This window comes from Astatotilapia calliptera, chromosome 14, assembly GCF_964374335.1.
Source record: "Astatotilapia calliptera chromosome 14, fAstCal68.1, whole genome shotgun sequence".
Taxonomy (NCBI): domain Eukaryota; kingdom Metazoa; phylum Chordata; class Actinopteri; order Cichliformes; family Cichlidae; genus Astatotilapia; species Astatotilapia calliptera.
This window is the reverse complement of record NC_137435.1, coordinates 11,173,561-11,191,385: the sequence shown is the minus strand read 5'-3', so window position 1 is coordinate 11,191,385 and position 17,825 is coordinate 11,173,561. Positions and strand designations below refer to the sequence as shown.

General features: G+C 39.8%; 1 protein-coding gene and 1 pseudogene across 2 annotated transcripts; one reads left to right on the top strand and one right to left on the bottom strand.

Annotated features, from left to right (window-relative positions):
* The first annotated feature begins 1,959 nt into the window (after positions 1–1,959).
* On the top strand, positions 1,960–4,443 carry LOC113036951 (diablo IAP-binding mitochondrial protein-like). Of its 2 annotated transcripts, none has more exons than XM_026193585.2 (6): positions 1,960–2,335; positions 2,528–2,645; positions 2,803–2,928; positions 3,317–3,427; positions 3,633–3,729; positions 3,879–4,443. In XM_026193585.2, exons 1-6 carry the CDS (start codon positions 2,199–2,201, stop codon positions 4,082–4,084), a joined length of 795 nt encoding a protein of 264 aa, XP_026049370.1. In that variant the 5' UTR covers positions 1,960–2,198; the 3' UTR covers positions 4,085–4,443. The 2 variants fall into 2 exon arrangements, with proteins under 2 accessions (XP_026049370.1, XP_026049372.1); XM_026193587.2 differs by having other exon boundaries at positions 2,007–2,335; positions 2,531–2,645.
* Positions 4,444–6,797: 2,354 nt separating this feature from the next.
* Positions 6,798–7,995, bottom strand: LOC113036578 (odorant receptor 131-2 pseudogene; annotated as a pseudogene).
* Positions 7,996–17,825: the final 9,830 nt, after the last annotated feature.

Genomic DNA, 17,825 nt, shown 5'->3' with positions numbered 1-17,825 from the left:
AGTTTTCTTTTGTTTGGCAAACCAGTTGACTCTATAGAGAGCAGCTCATGGGGGTTTGTCAGCTGTTTACGTAAGTTCTGCGTCAGTAATGAGGACCCCAGAGGACTGGGCCACAGTTCTGTCCAAAACAAACTTTCTGTTTTTTGAACCCAGCTCAGCAAATAACTTTCATTGCATCAGACAAAGGGCAATTGCCAGACTTTTGGCCAGTTGAGTTTTAGTGGAACATTAAATGGCACACAGAGAGAAACGCAGAGAAGGTGAAGTATGTGTGTAATGCAGATTTGACGAAGAAATGATGCATTATTTTGCTACAGTGTTGGCCCAATTGTATGACCATCCAATGTGCTCATCATGTTGTAAAGTTTTCCTGAGATTCAACACCTAAGTATATAGTTTCTCCAGTCATTTTCCTCAAAGTAGTTTTAAACCTGTTGAAGTCAATTTATTATCTGATCATATCAGCTTATTTAATGCAGTACTTACAAAGAAAAAAAAAATTAAAACCGAAGCTTATGACATCAGCAGTTCCTCATTTCCCAACTGAGGCCCTCTTTCTCCACCATAAACAACTGTAGTCTCTTTTTGGATTCCAACACAAAAAGTTTATTTTGGAAAAGAAAACATTTGTAATGTTTTGTGCATCATTTTGAAAAACTACCTGCCAAAATTCATCTTGGCATATTTGATATCATAAGATTTGCATTAGTAATTAAAACTTTCTATTTTAACATTGTTTGTTTTGAACACAGTTTAGATGACTTGTACAAAACAATGGACTCAGTGCTGCACTTATGTCATATTGTTCATACAAGATTAACTTGATCCAAAAGGGGGGGGAGGCGAGAAAGTGTCTGAAAATAGTGCAGCAGAAATAAACCAAATATCTGTTTCAGTTATGTTCTGTATTTTTTTAATCGTTGATGTTTTTGCATACTTTTCACATTCTTAGTGAACTTCAATATTGCTCTCTTCCCTATTTCAGTCCATTTGTCAACCGTTCGACTGATGTATAGGCCATTTACACTCAGTGACATGCAGTTAGTGAAAACCCCTCTCCCTATGAGTCTGTATGGAAATCTGTATGCAAAGTGATAGATTTGCAGTACCATAAATTACACACAACATAGTGATTTTCACAGTGGTAGTTGATGAAGAAATGCTGACGTTAGGCACAGACAGCAAATGCACTACATATGCACCACAGTCTACCCGAATTGTGACAAATCTACCTCTTCAAGGAGTATAGTGTGCCATGACCAGATGTGGTACACAACTTACAGTCACTTCCTTCTATTTTGGAAAGTTTCCCTTATGCATCTTTTGTTTTTTTCTTGCTACCTTTGTCTTGCTTTACCTGTAATTCCCTAATTATTTTCACTCAATCCTTGGTCTCTCCTGTCTCATTTCCTCACCAATGTGAGCATGCACAACAGCCCTACTTCCAATCTTTGGCTCTTGTGTTAACCTGGGGTGGTTTCATTTGAAGTTACTAGCTTCAATAAGCCTGTTCAAAACACCTATATTACCCACAATGCAACTCCCAGTAGTTTGTTGTTCTAGGTAGTGGCTACTGACTTTCGTTGTAGTTATGCAACATTACAAAAAATGATAATGAAAAATGAAAAACAGAGTTTGGCCCTTGTGCTTTATCAATCTTCTGCTCTGCCCTAACCCTAATTGTACATTATGAAATAAAAGCCCCTTTTCAGGTGTGGGAAATTGTATGAGTAAAAATAGTTGTTTTGCTTTTTTTTTTTTCAAATTAAAATGTAATGAAAGTTGGTAAACTTTTTGCCATTAACTACATCTAGCCATACATATAAACCCTAAGCAGTGATAGACATAGTAAAAGATAGAAAGTCCACAACCAGCACAAATGGTCTCTAACCTGCACGTATCTACAGGGTTTTAGAGATAACACCAAATACGCACATTTGCAGGGACAGTCAACAGATCAATGCCTTTTGCGTAATTGAGTGGTGCTGAGTCACTATAAATACTGACAAGACATGATAGTTTTTATTCACAGAGCAGATTCAAACCTCTCTAGCAGCAAGTAAGACTTTTACTAAGGAAAGGCAACAGTGAGAAAAGTGCAAGGTTTAAACTGAACAGAAAAACCTCCAGCCAGGAACTTATTTTACAGATTAGATAAATAGACTCTGTAAGTGCAGCAGATCAAATTAATCTGCAAAATGCAAGCTGTTCGTCAGTGTTCAGTGTGTGCGAGCCGTGCCGCTACAGGACTTGTGCGGAATCAGATAGATATTTCAGTGCTGCGGACCAGCAAGAGCGTGCTGAGGAGAGGAGCAGCCTGCATTCGTTTCCTCGGGTAAGTTAAGAATAAATATTCAACAAAATGCTTTGCAAAGTTAAAGCCGGACTTTGATCTTTGGTACTAATTGATATTTACCACAAGTTGGTCCAAATCAGATCATAGGACAATAACTCACAGCATTTCAAAATGAAATATCATTAATTTGTTTGCTGGTCCTACTCCTAACGTTCTGCACTGTTTCTACAGCAGCTCTGAGAGCAGGATACCTGGAAACCAGAAGTTTGGGGAACCGATAAAGCCTTCACACATGAGCATAGCATCTTTAAGCGTTGCCCGTGGGTTTTGCACTGTCCGTTTTACACAGGTGGGTGAGTCTCCAAAAATATCATAGAAGTATGAATTAGTACAGTCACCTACAACTAGCACTAATGTTGACTCTTCAGGAAAATTTCTTCTTCTTATAGATAATATACATATGGAGAAATTAAAGAAAAGACTAAAAAACACTGATTTGTTTGCAGCAAGTGGAAAACCTCTCACATGACTCTCTGATCAGAAGAGCTGCCTCAGTGATTACAGACAGCTCATGTACTTTCCTCTCCCAGACCACCTTGGCTTACTTTGATGCCCTTGCAGACTATTCAAAGGTAGGTTTTTACAGTGTGTAAGACATGGTTTGTAAAATTTCATATCCCAAAAGATTTAAAAAAGCTTCTTTTAAATTCAACACAAATATGAGAAGACAAAAACATCTGGACACATCTATTCAGTAATATACTGCAGCAGTTTTCAGCCTAATATTAAATATGGTGACAATAAACTTTGGAATTTAATTTACTTGGACCAATTTACAAAAACTGAGAGACAATGGATAAAATTTGCAAAAAATCTAAAATAAAGTCTTGTATGTCTGATTTGAATTTACACAAGTAGCCCGAAATACTTTTCAGTGTCCTACAAACTCTTCTGAGTTTGTAATTCAAATGTTGCTGTGTACTGTAACTGACTGCTTTTGTTCCCTCTGTTTACTCACAGGCTGTGCACTCACGCATTGCTTTTCAAAGACAATATTTGGCCTCACTGGGAAAAATTACCCCAGCAGAGGAGGATTCACTCCAGCAAGCGATCAATGGCTGGCGTGCAGAGGTTGGTGTGTGTTGTCCTCTTTGTTCTTAACCTCTTAAGCCCCAAGCCTACCTGATCGCCTGCCTTTTGCCCCCGTATCAGCGGGCGTTGGGGCTTAAGAGGTTAAAACAAATGTTTAATGTACTTTTGTGTTGAGTTTATATTTTGGAAATTAGCTTTTACACCACAAAATTATTGAGTTTGTCACTTCTCTCTGTCTTAACAGGCTAGTGAAAGACTAGTCGAATGCAAACGTTATGAATCAGCTTGGATCAATGCCATCAGCCTGTGTAAAATGGCAGCTGAGGCAGCGTGCACTTCAGGTGAGAAGAATATTTTCCTGAATTATGGATGAATGAAGTCATTACAATCAAATTTGAAACATGTGCTGTTACTTTATAAAGTTCTGAGAATAGTTGCATACACCTATATTTTTACTTAGAAATCTGACAAAATGAATCTGTGTTTCCAGGAGCTCACCAGGCATCCATCTCAATGAGGACAAACATCCAGGTGGCCCAGTCGCAGGTGGAAGAAGCACAGAAACTTTCTGCAGAGGCAGATAAGAAGCTGGCTGAGACAAAAGTAGAAGAGATCCAGAGGATGGCAGAATATGCTGCCTTCCTTGAGGATAGTGATGGGCCTGAGGTGCATGAGGCTTATCTACGAGAGGACTAACACAGACATATGGGAAAACAGGAAAACAATGTGCAAGTGCTATTGATTTCAAAGTAATATGAGCTCAACTTTGAAAACTTTTTCTACTCTTTTTGCTGTAATAGCTTTCCTGCTGTGAGATATTTACATGTTTACTTTCACAGAAGAACAAAGCACAAAAGGCTAATTTTGAAAATAAAATTAACAATAAACCACTTGCATATATTTTTATTTAAGACTATTTATTAGGGTTAGTAAATGTAGGAAAACGATGGAATCACTAATATTTTGTTCCAGTGATTCTTATCCATCAGTGGATTACAATATATGTTTTGCTGTAACAAAGATTTTTTTTTAAATAAAATGACTGTGTCCTCCTCCTTGTTTTTAAAGATTTAATTTCAATTCAATTTTATTTATAGAGTGCCTAATCACAAAAACATCAAGGCTCTTTATATTGTAAGGTAGGCCCTACAACAGAACATACAGACAAAAACCCAACAATCATATACCCTATTATCCCCTATTATAACTATCACGACAGTGGGACGAAATACTCCCTTTGTGGAAGGGAGCCAGAGATTAATAGTAATTAATGATTCAATGCCGAGACTTCTATTAACAAATGGTGAATGAGAAAGGTGACTGAAAAGGACTACTCAATGCATCATGGGAATCCCCCAGCAGCCTATGCCTCTTGCAGCATAACTAAGGGTGGATGGGGATCACCTGATCCAGCCCAAAATATATGCTTTAGAAAAAAGAAAGGTTTTGAGCCTAATCTTAAAAGTAGAGATAGTGTGTGTCCCCCGAATTCAAATTGGAAGCTGGTTCCACATAAAAGGGGCCTAAAACTGAAGGTTCTGCCTCCAATTTTACTTTTAAATACTCCAGGAACAACAAGTAAAGTGCTCTAATGTAGTCATATAGTAGGGCTGCACGATTTTGCATAAAATGAGAATTACAATTTTTTGGCTTAGAATTGAGATCACGATTCTCTTTTCCAGTATAAATATTTATTGCACTTATTAACTGCACATCAACTTCGTAACAGTTGAGACTGAACATAAAAACAATAAATAAACATAAAAACAACAAATGTCTCACGTTTTGTTGTTGCCGCAAAATGTTGTACTGCTTGAAATTCCGTCTCCACCATTGCTCGACACTGCGTGTATAGAGCAGGTAGTGCAACAATAGAAAAATAGTTGCGGGACGGCACTGTGTAGCGTTTGTCTAGGATGTTGATCATTTTCCTAAATCCCTCGTTTTGCACAGTGTTGATGGGAGCCGTTAGCTTCGAGCTAGTGGGTGTCAGATCTCCAAAAACGTCGGAGCACTTTTGCAAATATGTGATGTCTTGTAAACTGAGCAGGTATCTGACGTTTACACAACTACATTCACGCCTCAAAATATCTTAAAAGTGTATTTTGTGACCCAGAAAGAGTAATATTAAAACTAAGTAGCTGCCGCCATTGTTGGAATTCAACTTTTGCGAGATCTCGCAAAACTTTTGCGAGATCCCGAGTTTGTTTTGCGAGATCTCCCAAAAGTCCGTCTTAATTTTTTTTTCTCCCATGTCCCCTGTGGGGCTCCGTACTAAACCAATGTTGTCTGCAGTTTTGGTTGTAGCATGCAACAAAGTTATACTGATTTTGATGATACTGCTAACAGAACTTCAGCTCTTTTCAAACATCTGCAAGACGGCATGCTAACGCAAAGCTAGCCAAGAACCCCAAGTGATAAGATAAGATAAGACTTTATTGATCTTATGGCGGGAAAATTTATGCTTTACCTCAGCTCAGGTACAGAAGAAAAATACAAAAATACAAATAAATACAAACAAATACAAAATAAGTAAGATAATATTATAAACAGTAGTATACACAGTATGTGATTATGGATATAGAGTTCTGGAAATATGCAAGACGTAAATGATATTAAAGCTGAGTGTATGGACACCACTGCCCAGCAGCCAGAGCCTGATTGCTAACAAGTAACAAAGGCAGTAATGAGCAGTCAGGCTTGCAATCTCCATTTCTACCTGTTCATGTGTCTACAGTAAAATCATTGTGGTGTCTTTAAAGTCTCTTTGAGCTGGTTTTCAACTTCGCTTGCTGCATTACTTTTAAGAAAAGTAACACAAACTCACCAACAAGCATTTATTTCATTTGTTTACTTGAGGTTTGATACAACCTTTAATGAAGCCAAGTGTATTAATGATGAGTTGAACCAAGAACTTTCTAAGTTGGATAAATCGTTACAGCTTGTTACTATTAACTTTCAGTCCCGTTCTTATGTAATTTGGCATACTTCAGCCTTTTCTTGCTGTTTTTCTTCCTTAAGAATGACTTCTTGACAGACACCATTCTATCTAATCCATAAGTGAAATATAACATGTGTTTTGCTTTAATAATATAACAAAATTATTGTGTGTTCCATTGTTTTATGACATCTACATAACAGTAGTAAAAGAAAATGTGTATTTGTTACAATTTATAATTGTTATGATATCGGTTGTGCATCCACATTTGGTGCCCTATCACATAATGCCAAATTGCGATGACATGATTCAGGTGTTTTAATAATGAACATATTAGATCCTGGAAAATTCCATTTAGTTTTATTTATATTGTGATAAATAATCATGACGTGTTTGATCTTGCTGATTAAATATGTCTATGCCTAAAGACATTAGAGAAATAAATTTGTTCAAAAAGACATTTATTCTTATTTAGCCTCTTATGTTAGACTTGATAAGTGGAAAACACCACACATACTTATTATTTTGTTTATTGTTCCACATATTGTGTAGATATTCTACAGTAAATTCTGTCAAATGAGATGAACTAACTCTTATTATTTACATTTTTTTTTTAAAACCTCAGTGTAAATTGTACCTGTTAAAATATATGAAGTTAATCATTACATGCTTGTCGATATTGTCCAAATTAATGAATGTTTTGATTAAATATGGATGTTACCATTATTAATAGTAGTGATGTACTTTGTCAAATCACATGTTTTTTTGAACAGGATGAAGTAGGCATGAGATTTTTCAAAGAAAGATAGAAAGTTTCATCCCTGAGGCCATAGATGAGAGGACTCAGACACCTTGGAACAATACTAAAAAATACATAGTTAAAATATCTGAAATCTCTAAACAAGTTGACGTCAATCTGAAGGACAGCTGTTTCTATGAATGGACTCCACAGCTGAACAAGACAGAGAAACAGCTGGAAAGCATGAAGGATCACTGTTCTCACTCCTTTTTGTGTTGACTTCTTACTCTCTCCTGATGCAGCTTTGGCCACTTTCATTATTTGAACATATGAAAAAACAATAGTGATGCCCATAGTCATGAAATAAAACTGACTTACAGCTGAGCGAGCATGATCCTGCCATCTATAAAGCATAAACATTTCAACAGAGCAAATAGTGTATTGATTGTAGAAGCTAAGTGAAGCAGTAGCAAAGAACATGGAAATGATAACAATGCATGGCCCAGAGCTGAGGCCATGAATAATCAGGATACAGTACATAGTGCTGCGTGTGGAGCACAGCTGTCCATGACGAAGGGGCATACAAATGGCCACATAGCGCTCCAGAGTCATTGCTGTCAGAGTAACTGGTGTGACAATAGAATACACAAGCACAAAAAGACAGATAAATATACACAACCAAACTTGCACTGAACATCTGGTTAAAATAAGCAGGATATCGGTCATGAGTAACAAAAAGCTGTCTGACAGTAAAGTGACAAAAAATAAAATGTAGCGAGCAGATGTGTGAAAACATTCCTTTTTTACAAAGGTCACAATGAGCAACATGTTGATACAAAGAAAGATTATGACCAGGGTGTGCACAATCATGACCCGGACTGTCAATAGTTGGTGCAAGAAAGCACAAATTAGTGAGCTGTTACCTGCCATTGAGAACAAACACGAGTATTTAAATAACTTCTAAGAGTCAATCATTGTCATTATAAATGTAAGATTTACTCTAAAGACTGAAACCAAAAAATCAGTCTAGTGGAGAAACCTTTCGTCCTTTTCCAAACACAAATTTCCTCTTCTGACCGCTGCAGTTCTCTTATAGATGACAGTGGAACATTATTTTAAAGGTTATATGAAACTGAAGTTGTCATATGGTGTCATCATCTTTCCTAAGAGATCATTCCCCTTGATAGCTGTACACTGTTGATAGATGGAGCACTCAGTCAGGAGAGTCTACAACTAATTAAAGTTTTGAAAACTTCGTTGCTTGTTGACAAGTTAATCAATTGGCATGGTTATTGCCAGAAGCAAGACTACATCCCATTATTTTTTTAAGGTATGTCTTATTATGCCCTACAGTGACATGACCGTGACAAGCAGTAGGCCTATTTTGTGCAATATTCAAACAAGTCAATAGGAAAAATTATTTTCTTCCCTACTTATTGCCTTTAAGGTATTTATTGCACACTGGGCAGCGTAAATGATTTGTTGTTGTTTTTTTAATAAATTGCCAATACGTAGGGAATAGGACTCAGACACCTTGGAACATATCCAATAAATACACTATTCTCTTACATGTTTGTCTGAAATACCCTTATCATGGTGGCGGGGTTTGTGTGTCCCAGGGGATCCCAGGGGTTATGTTGTCTGGGGACTTCTGCCCCCTGGTAGGGTCTCCCATGTCAAACTGATCATCCTCTGTTGTTGACTTGGCTGTCTCTGACCACTACTGTGTGTTTTTTAACATCACCGGTTTTATTCAGCGGGAGACCTCGGTGCAAACTGTGAGGAGGCGCTATCTAACCTCTGAAGTGGCTGCAAATTTTACCAGGGTTTTAGACGAATGCCCCCCTGTGATTTTATCTGCACCCTGCGATTTGATTTTTAATCATTTCAACAGCAAACTGAAGAAAAGCCTTGACTCCGTTGCTCCACTCACCACCAAAAAGATTAACGTAAAACACGTATCACCCTGGAGAAACGAAGAAGTCAAAAAACTCAAAAGAAATTGCAGGGCAGCAGAAAGGAGGTGGAGGAAAAATAAAAATACTATCAACCATCAAATATTTTGCGAGCAACTTAAAATGTACAATAATACATTAAGGAATTCAAGAAATTCATACTTCGCCAAAATAATCAGTGATAACAAAAATAATCCCAAGGTCCTCTTTTCCACCATAGATCATTTATTTAACCCTGATTTTAACAGCTCCCAAAGAACCCCCACAGACTCACTCTGTGAGCAGTTTGCAGACCACTTCAGGGGAAAAGTAAGCGCCATCAGATCTGATATTTTATCTAATCGCGATATGTTTGTATCTGAGGGCTCGATTGTACCTGAGGAGACACTGGACAGCTTTGTCCTGGTTAATGCTGAGAACCTTCAGAAAGTTTTCTCCACAGTGAGACCCACCACATGTCTTTTAGATCCAATCCCTTCTTCACTCTTTAAAACACTTTATGGATTTTTTGAGGCTGAGCTTTTATACATGATGAATTGCTCTCTTCAGTTGGGTGTCTTCCCTGCTGCCTTTAAAACGGCGGTGGTGAGGCCCCTTCTGAAGAAGAGCAATTTGGATTGTAATGATTTTAATAACTACAGACCTGTATCCAACTTACTATTTTTAAGTAAAATCTTAGAAAAACTTGTTTTTACTCAGATTAATGATTTTCTAAATGATAGACAGATCCTGGAAATATTCCAGTCTGGATTTAGGGTGAACCACAGCACAGAGACTGCTCTCCTAAAGGTTTTAAATGATCTTAGATGTAACTGGGACTCCCAAAAGCTCTCAGTCCTGGTGCTACTGGATCTAAGCGCAGCCTTTGATACAGTAGACCACGCTATTCTTTTAAACAGACTGAAACACATGGTGGGCCTCTCTGGTGCTGTACACAACTGGTTCACTTCCTATCTCTCTGACAGAACTTTTATGGTGAGTATGGATACATGCTCCTCTAAGATCCATAAAATGACATGTGGTGTGCCTCAAGGGTCGGTTTTAGGCCCTGTACTTTTTAATTTGTATATGCTCCCTCTCGGCGGTGTCATCAGGAGGCATGGAGTGAACTTCCACAGTTACGCTGATGACACGCAGCTGTACATCTCTGTGTCTCCCGATGACACCAGACCAATGGATGCCCTTTTTAACTGTATTTTAGATATAAGATCTTGGATGGCAGAAAACTTTTTACAGCTTAACCAGGACAAAACTGAAGTTTTAATCGTCGGTCCTGAGGCTCAGAGAGAGAAACTCTTGTCTAAATTAGAGGCATTTTCACTATGTCCTTCGCTACAAGTGAAAAACCTGGGTGTTATTTTTGACTCTGAGCTTGGCTTTATCCCACATATTAAACATGTAACCAAAATTGGATTTTATCATCTAAAGAATATAGCCAGAGTTCGCCCTATTCTCTCTCGGGCCAACACGGAGATGCTGATGCATGCTTTTATTACCAGTCGCATTGATTACTGTAATGCCCTGCTCTCTGGTCTTCCTAAGAAGAATATTTCAACTTTACAACTTTTGCAAAACTCGGCAGCTCGTGTGCTGACGAAGACCAGAGGGCGGACCCACATTACACCGGTTTTAGAATCGCTGCATTGGCTCCCCGTGTGTTTCAGGATCGATTTTAAAGTTCTTTTATTGGTTTTTAAATGTCTTAATGGTCTTGGGCCTTCTTATCTCTCAGATCTGCTTTTACCATATGAACCCTCGCGGACCCTGAGGTCCTCTGGTACTGGCCTTTTGATTGTCCCTAAAGTCAGGCACATACTCACGGAGAGGCAGCTTTTCAGTGGTATGGTCCTCGTCTGTGGAACAGCCTGCTGGAGGAGCTCAGGGCCGCAGAGAACGTACATGTTTTTAAGAATAGGCTCAAGACTCACCTTTTTAATTTAGCTTTTACTTAGCGTTTATTTATTTTATGCTTATTTATTCTATCCTGTTATTTTATTATTAATTTAGGCTTTACCTAATATTTATTGATTTTATTCTTATCCATTTTTTAATCTTCTTACTCTATTTATATTTATATTGTATCCCGTTCTTATTTATTTTATCATTTTACCCTGTATATAGCCTATTGTGGCATATCTCCAGTGTTTCCTCGGAGGGGGCTCTCTGCACCGGGGCTGTGATCGACCGTGGCTGCTGGGTCTCCGGGGGTCCTCTCAGCCTGGCTGGGGGGCTCCTTTGCCTCCCTCCTGCTGTGTGCCCAGCCTGGAGGCTGCGGTCTGTGACCGGCTCTCGGTGCAGACGGCTCCCTGTTATAGTGTTTCCTCACTTGGCTCATGTGAACCCAGCCCAATTTTTACTCTTTAAGTGTGCGTGTGTGTGTGTGTGTGTGTGTGTGTGTGTGTGTGTGGGTGGGGTGGGGGGGTGGGGGGGGGAGATATGTGTGTATTCACATCATTTATGTTAATGAGAGTGTGGGGAGTGAGTTGGAGGGTGGGGTGGGCTGCTTTTAACTATGTAAAGCACTTTGTGCTACATTTTTTGTATGAAAAGTGCTTTATAAATAAAGATTGATTGATTGATTGATTGATTGATTGATTGATTGATTGATTGATTGATTGATTGATTGATTCAGAAGACCCCTATGAGCACAACACCAAGGAAACCGTTCACCCTGCCTGGGAAGGGTGCCAAGAGTGAGCGTCTGGTGGCCAGTCCTTAGTCCATGGGAACCGGCTGGGCAAAGCCTGAAAAAGGCAGATTCGGCCATCCTCCTTCAGGCCCACCACCCACAGGAGGCACCATAGGGGTCGGGTGCACTGTGTGCCGGGAAGCGGCCAGGAGCAGAGGCCCTGGCGGGCCTACCAAGACTGGCAATTAGGACATGGAATGTCACCTCTTTGGTGGGGAAAGAGTCTGGTGGGGAAGGTGCCTGAGTTAGTGGTGAGGTTGAGAGGTACCAGTTAGATATAGTCGGGTTCACCTCAGTACATGGCTTGGGTTCTAGAACCAGTTTCCCGGAGAGGGGCTAGACTCTGTTTTAGTCTGGAGTTGCCGCTGGTGAGAGGCAGCAGGCTGGGGTGGGTATCCTAGTATCCCCCTGGATTGCAGCTGTTATTTTCTTAACGTGTTTTGTAAGTTTAAGTCTGCGTCCATCACTACACCCAAATTTCGTGCCTGGTTGGTGGTTTTTAGGTGTATAGATTGAAGTTCTCTGGTGACCTCTACTTGTTTTTCTTTGGCTCCAAAGACTATTACTTCAGTTTTGTTTTTGTTTAGCTGGAGAAAATTGTGGCAAACCAGTCACTAATTTCCTCAATGCATTTACCAAGAACCTGTACAGGGCCTTGGTCTCCCGGTGACATTGTGATATTTATTTGTGTGTCATCTGCATAGCTATGATAGTTTATTTTGTTGTTCTTTATAATCTGTGCCAGTGGGAGCATGTAAATGTTAAACAGAAGAGGTCCCAAGATGGAACCTTGGGGAACCCCACATGTGATACTTGTCTGCTCAGATGTGAAGTTACCTATTGATACAAAGTATTTCCTGTTTTCTAAGTATGTTTTGAACCAGTTTTGTACAGTTCCTGAAAGACCTGCCCAGTTCTCCAGTCCTTTGAGTAATATGTTGTGGTCAACTGTATCAAATGCTGCACTGAGATCCAGTAAAACTAAGACTGACATTTTTCCACTGTCTGTATTCAGACATATGTCATTAAACACTTTGGTTAGAGCAGTTTCAGTGCTGTGGTTCTGTCTAAAACCTGACTGCAAGGTATCATAGTAGTTATTCTGTGTTAAGAAGTAATTGAGCTGTTGAGAAACTGCTCTTTCTTTTTTTTTTTTCTTTTTTCTTTTTTTTTTTGCCTGTCCCGTTTGGCTCTTTTGCCATCAGAATTGTTGTCTAAAGGCAAAGAAAGATGCCCAACGGATTTACTTTACCAAATTGACCATCCCAGCCTTGCCATAATGGTCCATTTGATTCACCTTTTATTGTTTATTTTATTTTCACTTACTGAACATGGGACAGACTTGACTGGGGGAAAGAAGGGGAGAAAGAAAGAGGGAAAGAGAAACAGCTGAGAAGAGGGACGGGGGAGAAGGGCAAAAACCAAAAACCAACAGAATGAGCAGAAAAAGAAAAAAAAGAAGAAAAAAAGAAAAAAAAATGCATATATCAATCACCTGGGTCACCTGCTGAGAAAGAAAAAAGAAAACAAGCAGAAGAGAACAAGAGTAATAGAATAAACAACATCACAATGATATATGGGAATATGACAGTATATACTAAATATTAAACATTATTGTGCAGCACATAAGATCAACAGAACCAACACGTTCTCACTCCCAACTCGTCAAACGTGTGACGCATGGTCAGGCTCCCTCTGCTGCACTTATGGACGCGCAGGGTACCCCTCTCGCGTCGGGAATTGACGTGAAGGGTCCTCCGATTGAAGAGATTGCCGCGGAAGTGCCTTTTGTCGGTATATTAAGACATTTTCCAAATCACATTGTAGTGACGTATACAGAACACAATAAATTATATAATGTAAACAACTACCTGAAAAACAGGTAGAACGATACTTATGTATGGTTTATTGCATTTACGGAGGGAGTGATGTATGCTGGGTAATGGCACAGCTAGCTACTGGGTGACTTTATTCACCCGCTTCGGCTGTTATCAGTCCATACAATGGGCGTTATTAGCACAAATCAGTCCCATAGATATGGGCCATCTCCTGCTAGATTGTTCAGAAGGTTGTTCTCATCCATCCAGATGGAGGATCACTAACAGGAGCGTGGAAGACTCCAGAATCCACTCTGGCTGCAATCCGGTGGATATACAGTGTTTACAGGTAAGACCATTTAAACGGACAGCATTTATAGAATGACTATTAAAAGTCAGCGAGTGTCAGTAATGTTAATGTGGTTATGTTAGTAATACACAGAGTGCTAATATAACAGCTTTACGATGCATTTGTAGATATTATTACGTGTTTTACCGTCTTTATGGTGCTAGCTTAAAGTTACGGTGTAAACGTTAGCCTATATTGGAGTAAAGCTGTTGCTGGTTAAACGATGTTAGCACAGAAATATTAGCTTCTGTCATGACTGATGAAGTTACTAGTTAATAAAGTTTCCAGTAAAGTGTTTAATCGCAGCCACAGATTGACAGCAAATATCTCGATTAGCTTCAGTGCATCTGTAATAAATATGTGCAAGTTTCAGTGCTTCGTTTAAACTGTATGATACTTATACTGACCCAGGGTCAGTGTAAAATACAATCCTAGCTGTGTGAACAAAGCCTGGCTCCTTTAATCCTGCATGACAAACCTCAGGATGCAGGCTATTATTACTCTTTACTGCTGGCACACCTGTCACACCTGAGAGTCAGCTAGAAACTTACAGTGACGTGGACATCATGCAAAGACTGCCAGACTCTGTAATACTGCAAATGATCAGTGACTCAGGTTATCACTAAACTTTAAACGGTACCTCTGTGTCTCTGTGTGCTGAACATCTAGGATTGGGTCAGGCTGCATCAGCTGAAGCTGTTATTTGTATATATCAGTATTTTTTATTCAGGTGTGGGGAAAATACGTAAGACTGCAGTGAAGCGATGCACCAGATTAATCCCTGGCCAAAGGTATCGTACTTAAATCAGACTACTGATCCAGCCACATCAGCCTTTTGTGAGGTCTGTTTAAAGTAGACTAAAAGTGAACTTTTGTTTTAGATAAATATTGAAATATCTTTCGAATTAGTTAAATGTCAGAATAAAGAGAGACAGAGCTGTCTATTTTTTATCACTTTGATCAAATTTAGGAGTACATATACACTAAGTTTATTGTTAATTAATAAGAAAACTCCAGACGATTCCATTCTGAGCTGAAGAAGCTTCTGATAGGTTAGTAGAGTCCATGTGAGTAAATTGGTGGCACAGCTGTGGATGCATATAAGGCAAAACACAGAGTCTGTTTCTGTGACATGGGAAAATCAAGAGATGTCAACCAAAACACCAGAAAAAGAACTGTGGAGCTCCATAAGTGTGGCTCAAGTTTGAATACAATTTGATGCCATTTGCAATTAAGAAATACAGATAGTTTCTCTCTTTACTCTTAAAGTTAACAAATATGTTTTTTATATTTAGCAATCTAAAAAAATAAGCATTTAGTCTGATTTGATGTTACAATTAAAAAAGTGTTTGTGTTTTGATCTGAAGAGTACATAAATACAGTGGGGCAAAAAAGTATTTAGTCAGCCACCGATTGTGCAAGTTCCCCCACTTAAAATGATGACAGAGATCAGTAATTTGCACCAGAGGTACACTTCAACTGTGAGAGACAGAATGTGGAAAAAAAATCCATGAATCCACATGGTAGGATTTGTAAAGAATTTATTCGTAAATCAGGGTGGAAAATAAGTATTTGGTCAATAACAAAAATACAACTCAATACTTTGTAACATAACCTTTGTTGGCAATAACAGAGGTCAAACGTTTACTATAGGTCTTTACCAGGGGCCCGTTCTTCGTACGTCGCTTACTACATCCAAGATCAAATGACACATCCAAGATCAAATCATCGCGCTAACCGTGAGCTCGCTAATCCGGTTCCCCGAACACACTTGCTGTTGACGATTACTACAGCTGGACGCAGGAATGTGACATCACTGGGCGTCGTAAAAGGGGCTACGCATCGATAGTAGAAACATTGATCGGCAACCCGCTGATTGGTCGGCGAAAATGTCGAAGGGGCGTGCTCGGTATTTTCCGGCAGCAGAGCAAGAACTCATGAGTGAGGGATTTCAGGAGTTTCAGAGTTTAATTAAAACGCAAGGGAACACTGCAAAGGCTGCAAAAGCAAGGAGAGAGGGCTGGCAGAAAGTTGCTGACAAATCAAACTCGTAGGTAATTTAATAATAATAATAATAATGGATTGGATTTATATAGCGCTTTCCAAGGCACCCAAAGCGCTTTACGATACCACTATTCATTCACTCCCACATTCACACACTGGTGGAGGCAGCTACGGTTGTAGCCAGGCTGCCATATCGCGCCATCGGCCCCTCTGGCCAACACCAGTAGGCGGTAGGGTAGATCTATCATATGACACTATATTGTCCAATATCATATGGCATTATATTATATTATAATATGTTATATTATATCCCCTTTCACATTAGAGCCACAACAGGACCCACAAGAACATGGGAACAAGTAAAAGTGGAATACAGGAGTATTCTACAGAATGGTAATATTTATCTCTTAGATTGCTTTGCGTCTCTTGGCAAGGTAATACTGGCCTGTAATACTCTGTTAGTTTGTTCATAACAGCAACCAAGAAAAGGGCAGAGGAAAAAAAGACAGGTGGTGGTCCTGCACCCCCTCGTCAACAAGTTGGTTATGTAAATAATACCCTCACGGGAAAATCGATATCTCTCTATGAGCACACTGTCGCGCTGAGCTAAAGGATCCTGTCTATCCCACAATATACGCTGAATTCTGAGGACTCTCCTTATCAATCTTGCACCTTCCGCAATGGGCTGCTCGCGTATACGGACAGGATATGGCTGCGACAGACTTCCCAAATCCACCTTCGCTTTTATAGCCGTGGTCTCTCATCTTGATTACACAAAGTAATTTACTATTACTACTCTGAAATATGAATTACATCTGTAATAATCACATACATGTAATAGAATGTTAATAGTACATTTCCCTTTTTTAGGGAATGACCTGTATGTATCTGTGTGAAATCAATAAATGGATCAGGTGCTGCATTGTCTTTAGTTACATTGATAATATTTATTTATGGTGAAACAGTGGTGGAATATCGCTGTTGCTTTCGTATAAATGAAGCGGACATACCTGCGTGGCCGCGATCTAATCCTGTTTACATAAAGTAAACCTGCTCCCGAGCAGGTTTACGCTTACGGCTCTGTTGCTATGACAGCAAGTCCCGGATGAGCTTCGGGGAACCGACTGATCCAGGATCACGCGAAATCGTCAACAATCTAATCCGGCTAACCTACTTAGCGAGGTACGAAGAACGGGCCCCTGGTTTGCACACACAGTAGCTGGTATTTTGGCCCATTCCTCCATGCAGATCTTCTCGAGAGCAGTGATGTTTTGGGGCTGTCGCCGAGCAACATGGACTTTCAACTCCCGCCACAGATTTTCTATGGGGTTGAGGTCTGGAGACTGGCTAGGCCACTGCAGGACTTTCAAATGCTTCTTACGGAGCCACTCCTTTGTTGCCCGGGCGGTGTGTTTTGGATCATTGTCATGTTGGAAGACCCAGCCTCGTTTCATCTTCAAAGTTCTCACTGATGGAAGGAGGTTTTGGCTCAAAATCTCACGATACATGGCCCCATTCATTCTGTCCTTAACACGGATCAGTCGTCCTGTTCCCTTGGCAGAAAAACAGACCCATAGCATGATGTTTCCACCCCCATGCTTCACAGTAGGTATGGTGTTCTTGGGATGCAACTCAGTATTCTTCTTCCTCCAAACACGACGAGTTGAGTTTATACCAAAAAGTTCTACTTTGGTTTCATCTGACCACATGACATTCTCCCAATCCTCTGCTGTATCATCCATGTGCTCTCTGGCAAACTTCAGACGGGCCTGGACATGCACTGGCTTCAGCAGCGCAACACGTCTGGCACTGCGGGATTTGATTCCCTGGCGTTGTAGTGTGTTACTGATGGTGACCTTTGTTACTTTGGTCCCAGCTCTCTGCAGGTCATTCACCAGGTCCCCCCGTGTGGTTCTGGGATCTTTGCTCACCGTTCTCATGATCAT